General features: G+C 46.2%; 1 protein-coding gene across 1 annotated transcript in view; it reads left to right on the top strand.

Annotated features, from left to right (window-relative positions):
- TNFRSF11A (TNF receptor superfamily member 11a) overlaps window positions 1-19,096 on the top strand; it is a 54,588-nt gene that overhangs the window by 34,872 nt on the left and 620 nt on the right. The window contains exons 10-13 of the mRNA XM_040478482.1: window positions 1,022-1,135; window positions 4,158-4,210; window positions 5,559-6,321; window positions 18,968-19,091. Of these exons, the coding sequence (XP_040334416.1) occupies window positions 1,022-1,135; window positions 4,158-4,210; window positions 5,559-6,321; window positions 18,968-19,091 (1,054 nt within the window). The remainder of the gene's footprint in view (window positions 1-1,021; window positions 1,136-4,157; window positions 4,211-5,558; window positions 6,322-18,967; window positions 19,092-19,096) is intronic.

The following is a 19,096-nucleotide window of genomic DNA, read 5'->3' as shown; positions in this document are numbered from 1 at the left end:
AACCCAGGCCACAGATTAATGGGGCTAATTAAGGGTTTAGGTTTGACATTTTGGGAAACAGGAGGACCCCTCAGCGTTCTGCACATGGAGTTAACACAGAGCAGCATTCAAAAAAGACCATTTTAAAGATAACATTGGAAACAACTGAGAGAATGAAAAGCTACAATTTTTTTTTAATGTTTGGGTTTTTTTTTTTTTTTTTTTTTTTTGAGAGAGAGAAAGACAGAGCATGAACGGGGGAGGGGCAGAGAGAGGGAGACGCAGAATCCGAAGCAGGCTCCAGGCTCCGAGCTGTCAGCACAGAGCCCGACGCGGGGCTTGAACTCGTGAACCGTGAGATCATGACCTGAGCCGAAGTCGGACGCTCAACCGACTGAGCCACCCAGGCAACCCAAAAGCTACTCTTAACAAGAGAGAAGGACAGGAGAGGCGGGAGTCCTGGAAACCAGGGCATGTAAACCAAGAACCCATCATATAAAGGTTCTAGTAATGAAGTGATCAAGAGGTATGGGAGAAATGGTTGTGTCACATTGTGTTGTAGATGACCTACCTGAAACACTTCGCAGGACGGCCATGGTTCTGTTCTCACGACCGGCAGAACCCCGGTGCCACGTTGTTCTTTGGAAAGAGATAGGATAAGGGGCTTCCTTTGGCCTTGGAGGCCGTCCAGCTGGAGGGAATGAGGTGTCGTTCTTGGTAAGCAAAGATGGATCTAGATGGCACGGTCAGCATGATTAGAGTTGTGCTAAAATAGCAATGTTTAAAGACAGCCCTGGGCTGGCTTGCGGAGGGACGCCGGGCGCGAGGCTGGCAGCAAAGTCACTTCCCCGCTTCCAGAGGTCAGCGTTCTCTGCACACCTGCCATCAGAGTTGGGGACCGTCCTTCTTCTCTGCTGTCAGACCAGCATCCTCCACTCTGGGGTTTGATTCAAAGGGTTTTGTTTTTAAACAACAATTACAATAACTAGAGAATGATGTGAAATCATCTTTAACACCTTTTTCTTATTTTCTTCCAATACAGAATCCAAGATATACTTGCCCGGTTTAATTATTCTGCTTCTGTTCATATCTGTGGCATTAGTTGCTGCTGTCATCTTTGGTGTTTACTATAGGAAAAAAGGGAAAGCAGTAACAGGTATTGTATCTACACTGGTTTTTGAAAAGTAATCTCAAAGAAAGCAGATCCCTTTCTAGGTTCAGGAACTGATGACTCTTAGGCTGTGTGTTCACGCAGGATAGATCATCAGGTGTGAATGAGTTGCCTTTCTCCAAGAATACCACCGTTTTTAAAAAATATTGAAAAAAAATTTTTTTTAATGTTTATTTATTGTTGAGAGAGAGAGGTAAGTTGAGAGTGGGGGAGGGGCAGAGAAAGGGAGGCACAGAATCCGAAGCAGGCTCCAGGCTCCGAGATGTCAGCACAGAGTCCTACACGGGGCTCGAACCCTGGAACCGTGAGATCATGACCTAAACCGAAGTCAGACACTTAACCAACTGAATCACCCAGAATATTTATTTTGAGAGAGAGGGAGAGAGTGAGAATCTCAAGCAGGTTCTGTGCTATCAACGCAAGAGCCCGATGTGGGGCTCAGTCTCGTGAACCGTGAGATCATGACCTGAGCCAAAATCACGAGTCGGATGCTTAACCAACTGAGCCACCAGGCGCCTCAAGAATACCAACATTTTTAATGCAACCACTTAAAATAGAGACAAATGTTCCAGTAAATGGCAGACATAAAGTTTTGACTGGGGTCTTACCTTGCAATACGAAAATGAAATTATGAAAATAAAGTATCTTCTATTCAGTAAAATTTAGGTGCTTGTTCTTAGAATGAATAATCGGGTGTTACCTTATAGCAAGAGCAACTGATGGTGCCTTTTAGCCTCACATCACATTTGGCTTCTACACGACAAAGCTGAAAGAGTGTCGTTTTTAAGAAAGGATTCCTTGGGGCGCCTGGGTGGCGCAGTCGGTTAAGCGTCTGACTTCAGCCAGGTCACGATCTCGCGGTCCGTGAGTTCGAGCCCCGCGTCGGGCTCTGGGCTGATGGCTCAGAGCCTGGAGCCTGTTTCCCATTCTGTGTCTCTCTCTCTCTGCCCCTCCCCCATTCATGCTCTGTCTCTCTCTGTCCCAAAAAATAAAATAAACGTTGAGAAGAAAAAAAAAAAAAAAGGATTCCTTGAGCGTTTTCTTCATGCTTTCAAGGTCACATCTTCCTCTCTTGAAGCACCTGTTGTCCCGCCATCCTTTTTCCATTTTCAGTTGCTCGGGTGTTTGTCATATCCACCTCGGCTTGGCTGTGGTTCGATCAGTTCTCCTGTATCACATGCATGGACTTCATGAAACCTCACATATCTTGCTGTTTCCATTAACGTCACGTTACTTGATGTAACACGGGGCAATCAAAAGTTTTTAAACAGGGAAGATGATGTTTGAAGATGCTTATGTTAAGCAGAGAGCAGTGTTCTGTTCTCTTTGAGTCTACTCATTATTGAATATTTATTTAGCGATGCTCCACTTCCCTAGCGACCCAGTAACTAGGGATTTGAATAATGCATGTTCAGATGGTGAGGGTCACTTGTGGAGTTTATGTGAGATAAACAGATTTCTGATCTTTTGTTTTTTTTAGTTTTTGTCTCTGTAATAATCTCTTACAGCCATATCTTCTCAGTGAGAAAGACGGTGGGTCTACCAATTACCGAATGAAGGTTTAGAGCTGTTGGCTTTCCCTTCATCTGTTCATGGGGCACACGTTTTTTGGCTACCAGGGATGGGACTGGCACTGGGGGCCCGTTGCTGAGCACCACAGTGAGACTGAGTGCTAAAAAGGGAAATTACGGAGCTCTAGGTGAGCAGATAACAGGGGGTCCTCTGACCTTGGGGCCAGCAAGGGTCTCCCAGAAGAGATACGGGGCTGAGATCTGAAGGCCAGTTGGCACTAGTTAAGGTTAGTGCCGCTGGAGCAGAAAGTCAGCACCAGCGTGAGATGGAACTGGACGGGGAGGGGTGGCCAGATGATGGAGCGCTGCAGGCTTGGGTTCGGAGTTTTGCTCCTTATCCTTAGCAAAGAGCAGTGAAAACAGCCCTCTGGTTGTAGATGGAAAACAACTTTGGGGGTGCAGTAAGAGTGGATGCAGACATACAGTTAGGAGGGCTTTTGCAGTCATCTGGGAGAGAGATCATCTTAGTAATTATGAGTATCCCCTCTGCGTACAAATATCCTTTTTTAGTACCATTTGGGATTATCTAGTACTGATCCCTCCAAGGGAAGAGCTACAGGTTTCCTTTTATTTGGGGTAACTTTATTTTTGTGTAATTTCAAAAATACAGAAAAGACGCGAAACTAATAACAAAGGTCATTGCAGTAACTGACACATACTGAATACTTATCCTGTGCCAGCACGCTTACGCGTTTTACGCGCAGTCGTGAAATCACAACGGCACCATAAGGCGGGTGCTGATATTTCTCCCGTTTCATGATGAGGAAACTGAGGCTCAGAGAAGTGAAATGGACCGGACAAGGTCATGTAATAGGGAGCATTAGCTATTATCATGACCTGATTATCTTCTAATGGAGAATGGACAGCACCCCCCCCCCCATCAAAGTCAGCGGAGGTGGGCTAAAATTCTATCTTTGTAGAACATAAATTCATAGGTTTTATGGACTCGGGGCCCGCTGGAGCTCAGGGGGGGCCTGCCACAGCCTTCCGGCATGCAGTTTCCCTGTGTTGTACAGACATTGGAGTTAGGGTACTGGAAAGTCAGTGTCCCAGACCAGTGTCTTCTTTATTCCCCCCCGTAGTGCCCAGCCCCACCTGCCCATCCCTCTTCCCTCGTATCAAAGAAAACTTGCAAAGGGAAGGAGAACCCCTGAAGTCCTAGCAGCCGCTCTGAGTGTGCCCAGAGGAATTTGGAAGAACGTCAGTGCATGATACTTGGGCTTTGCAGAGATCAGAAAGTTCTGGTTTCAATAGGAAGACTCTTTGAATTGGTTGATTTTTTTTTTTTTTTTTAATGTTTTCACTCTCAGGAGCTCTCACTCAAAAGACTTGCAGAGGACTGTGGTTAGAGATACACGCAGCTGACAGAGTGGTCAAGAATACTGAATTAGAGGAAATAATAATATGAAGTTCTTATCCTTACTTTGTTTTTCTAGCTAATTTGTGGCACTGGGTCAATGAGGCTTGCGGCCGCCTAAGTGGAAATAAGGTAAATTTAAAAGTCTTAAGTGTCTCCTTAACGTACTTTTAACAGTAGGCTGTTGACTACTAACATGTAGTCATGTTAGTACATCTAACTGTAGCGGTTAGTAGTCAAATGCCGAGCCCCGCTGGGAAAGGGGTAAAGCCTGGAGGGACGGAGCCTCCAATCCCAGGATTGGTCACTACAGGATAAGCCAAAGCCCACACAGCTGCTCATCTAAATGCTGTTTTCTTTGCATTTCATGCCACGCATCATCTCTGTGCACATACATCAGTTATGTTGCTTTCTGGTGCCAGTCTTGATCGCCTAGGACAGATTCTGAGTAGGAAAGAGCTGCCATCTTCCTTTACTCCAGAGTGATTGAAAAGAGTTATTTTGGTAACTTTTAATTTTGATATATTCAAAATTATAGAAAAGCAGTGAGAATAGCACACAAAAAACTGCCACATGCCCTAAACTCAGACCCAGCAATTGCTTATACTGTATCATTGGCCGTCTGTCTGTGTGTATATGTCTATGTGTGCTTTTATTCGTGGTGCATTTTAGAGTGAAAGGCAGACATCATGCTCCTATACCTTTAAATGCTTCAGGGTGAATTTCCTAAGAGCAAGCACATTCTCTTACATAACCTTAGAGCCTTTATCAAAATCAAGAAATGTAATAGTGTTACGAACTATTATCCACATGTGCTATTAATTATTAATATGTCTTCAATTACCTGATTCTGTCCCTTAAATCTATTGTCTTTAAGACATGAAGAATATAAACTTTAAACCGGGAGCTCATCCTGATTCTCCCAATTCCAATCCCAATCCCAACACCACAGGATTCATTCGGTCTTTCCCTTACCTGGATTTGAATCTCCCCTCTCCCATTCCCAACAGGATGAAATGTGGCACCCGTTACTGTCAGCATATTTGCTCATTGGCTCAATGACGGAACACAGAGACAGTAGTTTCACAATTACTAAACTGTACCACAGCAAAAAAACAAAGCTACTAGCTAGAATTCATTATTTGTTTACAGTTTTGTTTTTTTTTTTAATTTAGATTGAACGTATATGGACAAAACACTGTGTTCTAAAGTTGAGTTAGCCCTTTGCCTTATTTGGGTGTGAACGTGCTGTTTGTGGGAAATGCAGTTTGATTCATTCGTTTCTGGTTGGATTCCATTTTAGGGTTCTCCCCCACTCTGTAATGTTAAATAACACAGGCAAAATACCATAGTGAGTGGTCCATCTGTACTTGTCACGGTGGAAATAATTACTATGAACCATTTTCAGCTGTGTTTAGCAGGAACACGTTCTAGTAAGTGTGGGCATTAATACCTGTGCCTTCTGAATTGAAATCTGCAGGAGTCCTCAGGCAACAATTTTAGCAGCACTCATGTGGAAGCCTCTAGTCAGCGTGAAATTTGTGAAGGTGTCTTACTGCTGACTCTGGAAGAGAAGATGTTTCCCGAAGATATGTGCTGTCCAGACGGCGTTGGCCTCTGTGGCGGTGTGTGCACAGGGGGTGGTCCCTGTGCACAGGGAGAAGACGCTGGAGTGCTCACCTTGGTCAGCGAGATTGAGGGGGACCCCTTCAGGCAGATGCCCACGGAAGACGAATATGTAGACAGGCCCTCCCAGACCCCAGACTCTTCACTGTCCCTCCCTCGGCCTGGCAGCAAATCCACACCCCCTTTCCCTGAGCCCCTGGAGGTGGGGGAGAATGACAGTTTAAGCCAGTGCTTCACTGGGACAGAGGGCTTGGTGGATTCTGAAAGCTGCAATTTCACGGAGCCCCCGTGCAGGACCGACTGGATTCCCATAGCCCCCGAAAAGTACTTGCAAAAAGAAGTGGAGGGTGGCAATTGCCCCCACTGGGCCGCCAGCCCCAGCTCAGCAGAGGGCTGCGCAGGCTGCAGAAACCCTCCCGGGGAAGACCGGGAACCCCTCACGCCTACCGCGAAAAGTGGACCTTTGCCCCAGTGCGCCTATGGCATGGGCCCCCCGCCTGAAGAAGCAGCCGAGGGGACAGGCCAGCCCACGGACGGGGCCGACGTAAGGCTTCCCGGCTCGGTGAGGGGAGGCCCGGGGTCTGGAAGCCCCTCCAGTGACCAGCCACCTGCGTCTGGTAAGTGATTTTCCTGGTCCCTTCCTTCTGAGCTTTAAAAAAGGCCTGTTCTTTATGCAGTGTTTGAAGGCAAGTGTCACAGACCATTTGGGGAGGAAGGATGCTAACGTGGGGAAAATTTTGCTCGCACGTTTCCTCCTGATAGTCCTCTTTGCAGGGTGGGTTTTGACCCCGTCCGCACGTTGGGTTTGTGACGGGTGTGTGACTGTATCCTCCACCCCCCAGGACTGTCTTCATTTACACATGCCTCACCGCCCGCCCCCGGCAGTGAGCCTCCCAAGGCAATGGCAGCATTGACCTCGGGACTGGCTGAAGTCAAGGCGTTCCCTCAGATTTCTGGGTTCTGTTTGTGTTTTTAAGGCAACCTACTCCTCAAAGCTCCCGAGAAAGCTTTTATAATTTTCAGGGGACAAACATCGTTTAGTTAATTCTTAATCAATTAATATTTATGGAGAGTATCTCGGTTCGATACCAAATTCATGATGCAGTATAAATGTCCTTTGATGCTTTATATGAGAAGCCCCTTTTACAGCCACTGCATATAATGTATTTATGGAACCAGGAGGATAATTTTACAGTTTAAAATCATGATAGAGACTTATCGTTGCATCACTGTTTGAGCACGAATGGCCCACCAATTATAATAACTTTTTCCCCAAGGCTAAGACGCCGTCTGTTTTATCATAGTTATAAGGAACTTTGCCGCTGGTAGTGTGAGCGCTGGGTTTTATCTACCACGTGGGGGGTCAGGGATCTCTCTGAGAGTCTTCCGACAGCTATAGACACTCTCTCCAGAAAAATGAATGAGTGCACCTATACCATTTAAAGGGCTTCACAGGGGGTGCCTGGATGGCTTGTTCAATTGAGCATCCGACTTTGGCTCAGGTCACGGTCTCGCGGTGCGTGTGTTCGAGCCCCGAGTTGGGCTCTCTGCTGTCAGCACGGAGCCTGCTTGGGATCCTCGGTCCCCTTCTCTCTCTGCCCCTCCCCCGCTGGTTCTCTAAATAAACAAACAAACAGACTTAAAAAAAAAAAAAAGCTATAAAGGGCTTCACAGACTCCTCCCACCCTCAAAAAGGAAAAGGAAAAAAGCCCATTTGTGGACCACCTGTATCCTAGGATGCCTTTTTCTTTTTCTTTCCTGCCTCTTTATTTAGACCACAAGTAGTACCAGTGGCTGGTCTTTGAATGATTTTATGACCCTGAGGTAGCTAGGTCCTACACGAAACACAGAGTCTCTTCTGCCTCATGCTGGCGATGGCCCCTGGCTTATTTGATAGAAGAGTGTACTTTAATCTGTCTTCTAAGCTTTGTGGTTCTGCTGTAACTACACAAACGTGTAAATTCTATTGTATCAATTCTCAGACTGAAAGGAGGAGATGCGTTTGGGGATATTTTCAAAGAACCGATGTGTTCTTCCTTCAGAAGACCTCAGCGTTAAGATTTTAAGGAATTTCCATAACTGAAAGTTGGGCTCTACTCTTCGTTTCTATGATTCTACTTCTTTTTTTAGTGGTTAATTTTCTTCCTATCGGTCATAGAGACATACGAAACACTAGCGTTTTGGACTGTGGGGAGCTGGGAAACCAAAGCTGAGTGTGGCCGTGGCCATGTCTTAGTAAGACTGCTACTGTGTGAACAACTTCAGCAACTGTTGGAAGAAGAGTTGGCCGAATTTGTTTATTTTTTTTTTAAGTTTATTTATTGGGGGGGGGGGTGCAAGTGGAGGAGGGGCAAAGGGGAGAGAGAGAGAATCCCAAGCCTTCCCAGGCTCTGTCAGTGCAGAGCCTGACGCGGGGCTCGAACTCCCGAACCGTGAGATCATGACCTGAGCCAAAGTCAGATGTTTAACTGACTGAGACACCCAGGCGCCCCATGTTGGCCAAACTTAGAGAGAGATTTTTTTTTTCTTAGTGTCACAAAGCCAAAAGCTAGATCTGTGGTCTCCTGTAAAGAGTTAAAACAATGCCCTAGTCTGTTTTTTATTATCATTTCTTTTCTCCAGCACTAAACAGCTAGGCATAGAGGAAAGAAAAAAAAAAAAAAAGTGTGTCATCAACTAAGTGGTGTTAATTTGCAGAAAGTTTACACTGCTTTCTCTCTGTTCATCTGGTGCTTAGCCATGCAAAACATCCGTGAGAGCCCGCGTGTGGATGCCAGCAAGAGGGCCAAGTTCATTCTAGCCCGAGGAGAAGCAGCAGCCAGACTGATTTTTGAGGCTGTGCTGTTCTCTCCATAATTGCTTCTGCATGAACAAGCCTTCTGGTTTCTGGTCAAAATAGCACTTCCTCATTATTGCTTTTTTTTTTTTTTTTTTTTTTAAGATTGTCATAATGTACGTTCTATATAATGTGTGAAAGAATGGAGCTTGAGTGAAAAATCAGAGGGAGGTCTATTCGTATTTGATCTCCTGAAAGCCACTGTGCTCTCGAGGACTTGAAGGAGGTGGCTTTTTTTAATTGGGTTTTAGATTTTTAGGTGTGGGTTTTTATGTTTTAAACTTCCGGAGGCGCCTGGGTGGGTCAGTTGGTTGAGCGTCCGACTGTTGGTTTTGGCTCAGGTCACGATCTCACGGTCATGAGGTTGAGACCTGCATGGGGCTCTGTGCCGAGCATGGAGCCTGCTTCAGATTCTCTCTCTTCCTCTGCCCCTTTCCGCATTTGCACGTGTCTCTTTCTCGCTCTCTCTCAAAAATAATAATGTAAAAAAACTTGCAACCAAATCAAGTGGTTTCTGGAAACAATGACATGATTGGGTACTTCCTCAGTAGGGGCGGGGGGAGTATCTCCTTCACACCCAGCATCCCTTGGAAGCGAATGATGGTTCTCCAAACAGTTCTACAAGCATAACTTTTAAAAAGAATATCCAACGTTAAGGCTATTTTCTCAATGTTATAATTCTTTCTTTTTAATGTTTATTATTTTGAGAGGCAGAGACACAGCACGATGGGGGAGGGGCAGAGAGAGAGGGAGACACAGAACCCAAAGCAGGCTCCAGGCTCCGAGCCGGCAGCACAGAGCCCGACGTGGGGCTCGAACCCACAAACCATGAGGTCATGACCTGAGCCGAAGTCGGACGCTCAACCGACTGAGCCACCCAGGCGCCCCTCAGTGTTGTAACTCTTAAAGAACGGTGAGAATTGTTAGCAAAGACCCATAAGGGGAACGCATACATTTGGTTATGTCTTCTATAACCACTTCTTAATTTACATCTTAAATTACTATCCTGATGACGTAATGGTGGTTACCTTGGTTACAAATCCTTTCACCTGGAGTTTGGAGAATTCTCACTGTGTCTAGAAAATTATTTCCTGTGGAAGAAAGAATAATGGGTCTGTAGTGACTGGTGACTTGTTTTTGGCCCCTGAAATCACTTACTTGGTTTGGCCACTTTTGAGCTGAAAACCGTTGTTTATTTACAGGGCCCACGGTGATTCTTAACGAACACCAGCTACATATTGATTTTTCTGCCACATCTTTATTGACAGTCTACTGAGCCACGGAGACTTGGGAAAGCTTGCCAAGCAAGTAGGGATTGAGGTGAAGGAGTGGACAACTGAAGAAATCAGTAACTTGAGATCACAGCCTGCTCTCTCCTTCCCCCGCTCACCCACCTCGGTTCTGGCCAAAGCCAGCCCCTTTTAGTACGAACACCCCTCACTCTCCTCTTCTGTGCTTCTGTTAGTGCCAGCCACCCCGCCCGTGCACTGGCCCTTTTTCCAGACCGCCCACTCCTCCTGTCCTTCCAGGTCCCAGCTCAGATGCCACTTCTGGACAGAGAGGGCAGGCATGCTGCCTGCACAGCGCCTTCTGTGCGCTTTCTGTCCTTCGCACTGAGCCCGGCACCCCCACACCTTTGTCAACGAGCCGTCTCTCGACCGCCGCGCCATTCAGTGGGAATTTCCATGAGCTTTGCCACACCTGATCTTTCCAGTCTCTCCCAAGGTGACCTAGTCACGGCGTGTCCGTCTCATTCGTTCATTCAGCCCGTCATGAGTAACTAGAGAACAAGAGACCATGTTTGTTTGTTCCCTAAACTCACTCTCCACCTCCTACTTCTTCAGTCTGTTCTGGGGAGCGGGAGGCCAGGCAGGGGACTGAAGGTGTCCTGGGTAGAGGAGGCAAAGGTGAGCTGGCTCATGCAAATGGCACAGACACACCAAGGCCAATTCCTGGGAGCCAAGGGCACTGGAAGATGAGGGCACTTGCCCGTTTCTCCCATCCCTGGGTCCCCCTCTCTTGACATGACTATTCTTGACCATCCATTTCCACCCGGAAAGGACAAATAAAGGCTTTCCTACCTCAATTTTCTTCCCTTTCCCTCCACTCCCCCCAGGCAATGGACAATGCTCTCTTTTATTTTATTTATTTATTTATTTATTTATTTATTTATTTATTTGAGAGAGAGAGAGAGAGAATAAGTGAGGAAGGGGCAGAGAGAGAGGGAGACACAGAATCTGAAGCAGGCTCCAGGCTCTGAGTGGTCAGCACAGAGCCAGGCACTGGACTCAAACCCAAGAACTGCAAGATCATGACCTGAGCCAAAGTTGGACGCTTAACTGACTGAGCCACCCAGGGGCCCCCAGTGGACAATGCTCTGTTTCTAACTTTCTTTTCTCTCCTGTTGGAATGCCGTCCACTAGCTTGGGTTTCACTTTTAGCTAAGTACTATAAGGGCAAGTATTAGGTCAGTGAGTCTGTAAGTTAAAAATGACATTTTATGATTTGGTTATTGGGCAATATTCATTGGTACTAGAAGTCAATGCGTTATTTGAAAATATATGAAAAATTTGTTCCCTGTATACTTTCATTCACTCCTGCTTGCTGTCTCTCTGTTCTGATGGGGCTCGCTCTGGAAGAGTTTCATTCGTAAGCCATTCTAACTAACTTTCGAGCATGATTCAGAATGGAACTATTAAATACTGGTTCCCTGCCCTTATCATCATATACTCCATTCCTTCCAAATGCCTAAAACAGAGCTTACATTTCCATAAAAAGGAAAATCACATGAGAAGCATATGGGTTAAGTATAAAATAAGATTTTAAAAAATTCCAAAAGAACTCCGTGTAGCCTGGGTAGTTTGAGTGTATTTGTGTATATTTTTAGTTCTGTTCCTTGGAAGAAAATCTACATGACAATTGGGTGGTATTATTTGCTATAGTTCTTCTGATTCAGTATTCATATATTATGCATTTTAAACAACATAATAAGCTTTTGAGAAGAGTATGTATTACCTTGCTTAAAAATGTGAATTCTGCCAGAAATTGAGTTCTTAAAATGAAGCTTGTTTTCTCTGCCCAAGAAATAGAAATTCCATGGAGTTGGCCATTGTGATGCATGGACTTATTAAAGTGTAGACATCTTTCTGATCATGGTGGGACACTTCATTTGGCCATTGTTTCTGTTGACTTCAGTGCTATTTTTAGCTCTCAGGTTACCTGGAAAATCTGCTAGTTAAGTCACATGAAATATTAATCTTAACTGAACCAATCCATGTTTAATGTTAGAAACTCTTTGAAATTTCTAATTTAATAAAAGTCATCATGTCATTCTGACTCCCAAATCCCACTTTTAGGTAGCTTGAAATACAATTCCCAGTCTCCCTGTGTTGAGAGACGAGTAGATTATTAAAAAAAATTTTTTTTTTAATGTTCATTTATTTTTGAGAGAGAGAGCATATGTGAGGGAGGGTCAGAGAGAGAGGGAGACACAGAATCCGAAGCAGGCTCCAGGCTCTGAGCTGTCAGCACAGAGTCCGACGCGGGCTCAAACTCACGGACCGCGAGATCGTGACCTGAGCTGAAGTCGGATGCTTAACCAACTGCATCACCCAGGCGCCCCTCGCAAATATTTCTTAAGCATCTAGAACATAATCCTGTTCTAGGATCCCTAGAGAAGGCAATGGCAAAAAAAAGAAAAAAAGACAAAAATCTTTATCCCTCATTCTAGTTGGGGATAAATAAACTTGAACATGTATAAGCACATATCTAATCTCCTTTATCTCCTTTTAGCTCTTATATAAACTGTATGTAACCTATAAAGCCAAAATGCATTTACAAATTTTTTTTACAAATTTTTTTAATGTTTATTTATTTTTGAGAGAGAGACAGAGTGCGAGTGGGGGAGGGCAGAGAGAGAGAGACACACACACACAGATTTCAAAGCAGGCTCCAGGCTCTGAGGTGTCAGCACAGAGTCCGAGGTGGGACTGGAACTCATGACCCACGAGATCATGACCCGAGCCAAAGTAGGACACTTAGCTGACTGAGCCAGCCAGGTGCAGTGAGTAGACTATTGTGACATCTTGATTATCTGTTATGAAACCTAGACCGTAAACCGCTGCACTGCTGCTTTACGTGGGGTCTGCGCAGCAAGTGATGCCTATCACGGCCTAGGAGTCCTCTCCCTTCTGCCAGTTGTCTCAGGAGCTGCTGTTTTCACAATCGTCGGTTCTTTTGTGAGGGAAGCTCTTTCTTTCCCATGCCTCCAACCCCATCTTTGTCCTCAAGTGACATGAAGTTACAGTCACTGCCGGGGGCAGCCTAGCAGGGGAAAGCTGTCGGAAAGGCAGCTGAGGGAAGTTAAGGAAGGTGGGGAGGGACCCTTGCTTTGCTTGTTTTCCTGGAGGCTCAGCAGAGACGATAAGCCTCAGGCCTTTGTGAGGCATCTTGGATAAGCCTCATCTACGCCATGCTTCCCTTGTTACATTTTCTTTTTTTTAATGTTTATTTATTTTGAGGGGGAGAGAGAGAGAGAGTGTGAGAGTACAAGTGGGGAAGGGGCAGAGAGAGAGGGAGAGAGAATCCTAAGCAGACTCCCGCTAACTGCACACTGTGCCGTCAGCACAGAGCCTGTCGCGGGGTCCGTCCTGTGAACTGTGAGATCCTGACCTGAACTGAAATCAAGAGTCAGACTCTGAGCCACACAGGTGCCCTCCCTTTTCATATTTCCCTTAGCTACCAGCAAGGTAGCTGCGTCCCCCTCTAAGAGCAGAACAATCTGGGGCTTTCCTTGGCACTCACTGGAAAGAGCTACCCCTTCAGGGGCCGCTATCAACTGCAGAAGCCCCGGCAACCGTGCTGAAAAGGAGGCCCCTCGGCACCCACGTGATCAGGCAGCTTGCTGCCATGGCGACCTGCTAACTCGCCGTCCCAGGGCCTTGCCCTCTCTGGTCAGCTTGCATAACCCTACACAACCTTTGGGACCTGAAACGAAGAAAACGCATTTTAAGGAATGATTGCTATTGAGAAGAACAGTTCAGGACTGAGGTGTATTACAGGATAAGGATATTACCAGCTCCTTCTAAATTGACCTTGATCGACTCTCGTGCTGCAGGCAGGTCATAGCGGACTTGGGTGAGGAGAAACGAGACCATGCGGGTTTAGTGTAGAACTATACAGATGAGTGTTCAAACCAGTGACAGCCGTCATGATGAGTTATTTCAGCGAAGAAAACAGAAGTTGGTTAGATTTCTAGAGGGAAGTTCCCTCTCCGTCTTCAGGACATGTTGAGATCCTCCAACAAGACAGGGATGGAAAATAACATTACCGCCTGGCACATTGCACCAATCCGTTTCCCTGCGAGTTGCACACGCACAGACACTACGTTCCAGGGGTAGTGATGCCATCCGCGCACCTGAGCCTGGTTCTCTCTTTCCCGGGGATCTTCAGACCCATCATCTCATTGGACCCTTGTGCCGTCCTGCGGGTATTCATGCGTTCATTCTTTCGTTTAACAGGTATTGTGTGCTGCTCCGTGCGGCCGCACCCTGCCAGGCTGGCGGGGCTTGAAACTTCATTCTCATTTCACAAACTGAGCAGGCCGAAATCTGGAGAGGTGTTAGGTGGCTTGTCCCGAATCCCACAGGTAGGGAGGGCTGAGCGGAACAAGACCGGAAGCTTCCAGACCCCTGCTCTCTCCTCTGTCCCTCCCCACTGCTCACTCTCTTGTACTCAGGCAGCCACTGACAGCTCATCACTTTAGTCACCAGTTGGCCCCTTCTGCTCTTCAGGGACCACGGCACCGGGATGACACTGACATAATTAGATGCCAGGCAGGTGAGTCTGTATCAGGAGGAGCCATGAGGAAAGAAGGCCGTTTGGCAGTTGCCATCCTGGAGGCAGCGTTCGCAGAGGGGGAAAGCAAACCTGGAATGCTCACACACAGGGCAGCTGCGGGCTGGTGGGCACAGAGCAGCCCGCCCGGCACGGAGGGAGCACTCAGAAATTCTGGATTTGGGGTGGTGTTCCCATCACTGTGGTTACCATGGAAACATATCATGGGATCATATTTTAGTGGCACCAGAAGATAGCCTCTGCAGCTTAGTGTCTTACTAAACATTTAGTTCTTTATCGGTACAGAAAATTAGATTCACGAACACTTCAGCAATATTGAAAGATGGCCAACCTACGGGATGTCACCTCCAAAAAGAGTGAAGCTAAACGAAAGCATCTGTGTAGGGGAAAAACCCAGGGTAATACTTTTTTTAAGTGTATTTATTTATTTAATTTTTTTTTCAACGTTTATTTATTTTTGGGACAGAGAGAGACAGAGCATGAACAGGGGAGGGGCAGAGAGAGAGAGGGAGACACAGAATCGGAAACAGGCTCCAGGCTCTGAGCCATCAGCCCAGAGCCCGACGCGGGGCTCGAACTCACGGACCGCGAGATCGTGACCTGGCTGAAGTCGGACGCTTAACCGACTGCGCCACCCAGGCGCCCCGAAGTGTATTTATTTTTTGAGAGAGAGAGAGCACACGCACACGCATGGGGGAGGGGCAGAGAGAGAGGGAGGGAGAGAACCCCAAGCAGGTTCAGCACCGTCAGCGCAGAGCCCGATGTGGGGCTCAAACTCATGAACCATGAGATCGTTACCTGAGCCGAAATCAAGAGTCAGATGCTTAACCGACTGAGCCACACAGGTGCTCACCACCACTCCCCAGAGCGATACTTTCAAGGGCTGCCTGCCAGGTCAGGACCCACTCCATAATTTCCAGAACCCACTGGAAAATGAAAACACGAGGTGTCCATGTGCAGAAATTAACAAGAAATTCAAGATGATGACCGTAGAGCAGTAAACCCGGCGTGGCCTTCTGAGTGCGGGGCCCCACGTAGCTGCACAGGTCACATGCCCGTGAAGACGGCTGTGATGCCACTTACTGTCATTGAGAAATCAGTAAAGCTTTTTAAGGAAGTTGAGTCTGTACCAGTTTACTACTCTCAAAAGTCAGCGTGGATGAAACGGGCTTGGACTTAACCGAAGGTAGTTTTTTGTCATTAATTATACCTTGGGTAAAGGAGAAAAAAAAAAAAAACACATGTGAAGAATAAAATTGTTTAAGAATCTCATACTCATTCTAGATAACTTTTCTTTACATCCTAATTGTTAGGAATTTACAGGTCTTGTCCACCTCCCCCACTCTGTCCCTACCTCCCCTCAAAGAATAATATTCTTGATCCGGCCTATGAATCAAAGAATTCTGAAATGTGTAAATGTATCTTGGGCAAAAGGATTTGAGTTCCATTTTGGAAAAAGAGAGGGGAAGGGAAGGAGGAAGGGAAAGAAAAAAAGAATACAGCTTCTATATCAGAGATATTGTTTGCCATGAGGCAGTTGGCATGGGATAAAATTCTTAGTGTGAATAATTAAACAGGATCTTGATGTACAAGACGATAAAACATGGGCTTTTACTAGAGCTCCGACAAGATGAAGATTCTGACAAGGAAGAAGGTAAACAACAGTGGATTCATGATGATGATTTGTTGGAAAATAAAATTTAAAATGAGGGAGAAATTGTATATACCCTGACCTAAGTAGATAAATCTCAGTATGGAGACGGCAAAGAAGATGGGAGATTAAATTCAAAACCATAAATCAATCACACAGTGGTTAGCGATGCCGTCTGTGTAGTTTTACGTTATAAGGACGAACAAGAGCATCACCAAGTCACTGACATTGTCACAACAGACTAGAGGAGCTGTACTGAGAAAATCATACTTTTTAAAAACTTAATTTTTTTTTTGAAGGAGAGCACAAACTGAGGAGAGGGACAGAGGGAGAGAGAGAATCTCAAGCAGGCTCCACACTCAGCAGAGAGCCTGATGCGACGCTCGATCCCATGACCCTGGGATCTTGACATGAGCCGAAATCCAGAGTCAAACACCCAACTGACTGAGCCATCCCGGGCGCCCCTCTTGAATATCTTTTTAAATTTAAAACATAGAACTTAACGTTCACGCTATTTTTAGTAAAGGCCATATGTATTGGGTGTTGATAGTTTCCTGAGACTTTTTTTACATGAACCTCACAATCTTAATTTCTACTCTCTATGTCTTTAGTGTGGAATGAGAAATTACAGCCATTTGCAAAGCAAATGTGAGTGCGAGATCCTTTTGCACGTTTCGTGTGTTTCATTTTGTTTCTTTTCTCCACAGTTCTCTTTCCCACACCACCGCACCAATTCAGCAGTTTGTTGAAGCTGTCTCTTGTCTCGAGTGCTCTTATTTGGGTCCTTGCAAAGCAGTCAACTTGGGTTTTTACAGAAACATTTCCCCCCTTTTTTTTTATTAAAAATTTTTAATGTTTATTTTTGAAAGAGAGACAGAGTGCGAGTAGGGGAGGGCCAGAGGGAGGGAGAGACACAGAATCCAAAGCAGGCTCCAGGCTCTGAGCTGTCAGCACAACGCCTGACGTGGGGCTCGAACCTGTGAACCACAAGATCATGACCTGAGCCAAAGTTGGACGCTTCACCAGCTGAGTCATCCAGGCGCCCCAAACTTTCCCCTTTTTATCACACTTAGATTTTACCACTTCACAAAATAGTTAATAACATTTACTAATGAGTTCAGCTGGTAAAAACAGAACTGAGAACCACCTTGGTAGCTGGTGGGAGCAGAAAGGCATAGACGTACTAGAAAGTAGACTGCTAGTTTAGAGTACAATGTATGTTCTGAGCACCTGTTGGGATATTTCAGAGGAAATGGAGAACGTGGAGCCATCCAGCTAGCTGGTGAACGGGAATACTAGCTGGCTGCCCCCGTGTTGCTTGGGGGGTTATTAGGCAAATAAATCCCCACCACTACCTATCTTGAAATATATACTGCATACAACTGCCTGTGGGAGAAATAGCATGAGTCATAGATCTTCAGATTTGTTGCTCACATTTTATTTTTTTTTTTAAGTTTTTACTTATTTTTGAGAGAGAAAGAGAGAGAGAGAGAGAGAGAGAGAGAGAGAGAGCGCAAGCGGGGGAGGGGGAGAGAGAGAGAGAGAGAGAGAGAGAATCCCAAGCAGGCCCTGTGCTTCAAGTATAGAGCCCAATGCAGGACTTGAACTCCAGAACTGTGAGATCATGACCTAAACAGAAATCAAGAACTGGTCACTCAACCGACTGAGCCACCCAGGCGTCCTAAGTTGCTCACATTTTAAATCTTATAGTTTCATGGGTCACTGGGCCTCCATTTCAGCTTCCCTGGAGGTATCTTGTGAGTAGAGGGAAGGCTCCCCAAAGGGATTCCCTGTAAGCTGTTGCTATTTTAGACCGTCCAAAACAAGCCTTCCAAATTTGAGGAAAATCTCTTCTTGTGGAGTGGTGATAGAAGGTTAATGTTTATAAATTGTTATGAAGCTGTGTCACAGTAGAGGAGAATAAAAAAAAGAGGAAGTTAACAGTGAGGAGCTATTTTGCTGTTCACCTCTCTGTCAGAATGAAAGATTTTGTTTTTGATACTGAGTGTTGGGACATTTCTGCATCTACTTGGTTTATGGCACTTCTTTTCACCTGGGACATTTCTAGCTATCAGTCTTGAAATAGAAGAATGATAGGAGTAGCAAGTTTCCTAACATTTGTTGAACTTTCTATTTTCCAAAAGGCCCATGAATTAAAGACTGGCCAAATCCAGTCACCCACAAAGAAGTGATATAGAGCACCCCCCCCCCCCCCCCGGGACAAAACACTCCTCAGGCTTCCGAGGAAAGAATGATTTACAGGATTTGGTTTTTTTTTCCCATTTTCGTCTTCTGAATCTCTTTTGTTCCAGGAGTTAAAAACGAAGTGTTAAGGAAACTGATTTAACCTAAGTCAGTTAAATACTAAATCATGCTAAATACTGAGCCTGGGTGGCCCCCTGGCCCTCCGAGGCTGAACTGTCAGGGACCTGCGTGGAAGGTACAAAAAGCTAGGACAACTGGTCAGAGGGGAGGCTGGGCTGAAGTGGGCTCCGGGGCCCTATCTGGCAATGACCTTTCCTCCTGCCCTGCGTTCCCCTCCTGATGCACTGGACCTGACCAGTGCAGCTGTTTGCTGCAGGTACGTCTTGCGCATGCACACGCATTCCTAGGTAGCAGCGGCACCTGTGAGTCTTCCTCCCAGGTGCGCTCTCAGCAAGCGGAGTCCCACGTGGCAAACGACGACTGGAGCGTGGCCTGTGGTCTCGCTGCTCTGCTCTCTGCCCCAGTCAGGCCTGCTGAGATGAAAAATGTTGGAGCCCCTCGGAGTGTCAGATGCACTCTAGGGACGGTGTCGGCGAGGAGAGGCCGCCGCTAGAACAGCCTGCTTTCTTGGGAAACTTCCCTATCACGAGACCAAGTTCTCCCCAAGGGCCGATGACTCATCCTCTGCGTGTTCTCTCTTCCTCTCCCCTTGTAGGAAATGTGACTGGAAACAGTAACTCCACGTTTATTTCCAGCGGGCAGGTGATGAACTTCAAGGGCGACATCATCGTGGTCTACGTCAGCCAGAACTCCCAGGAGGGCCCGGCGGGGCCCGGCGGCGGCG

Source organism: Herpailurus yagouaroundi, unplaced genomic scaffold, assembly GCF_014898765.1.
Source record: "Herpailurus yagouaroundi ecotype Mexico unplaced genomic scaffold, PumYag 142, whole genome shotgun sequence".
Classification (NCBI taxonomy): Eukaryota; Metazoa; Chordata; class Mammalia; order Carnivora; family Felidae; genus Herpailurus; species Herpailurus yagouaroundi.
The sequence above is the reverse complement of the archived record's forward strand: the minus strand, read 5'-3'. Positions and strand labels throughout refer to the sequence as shown.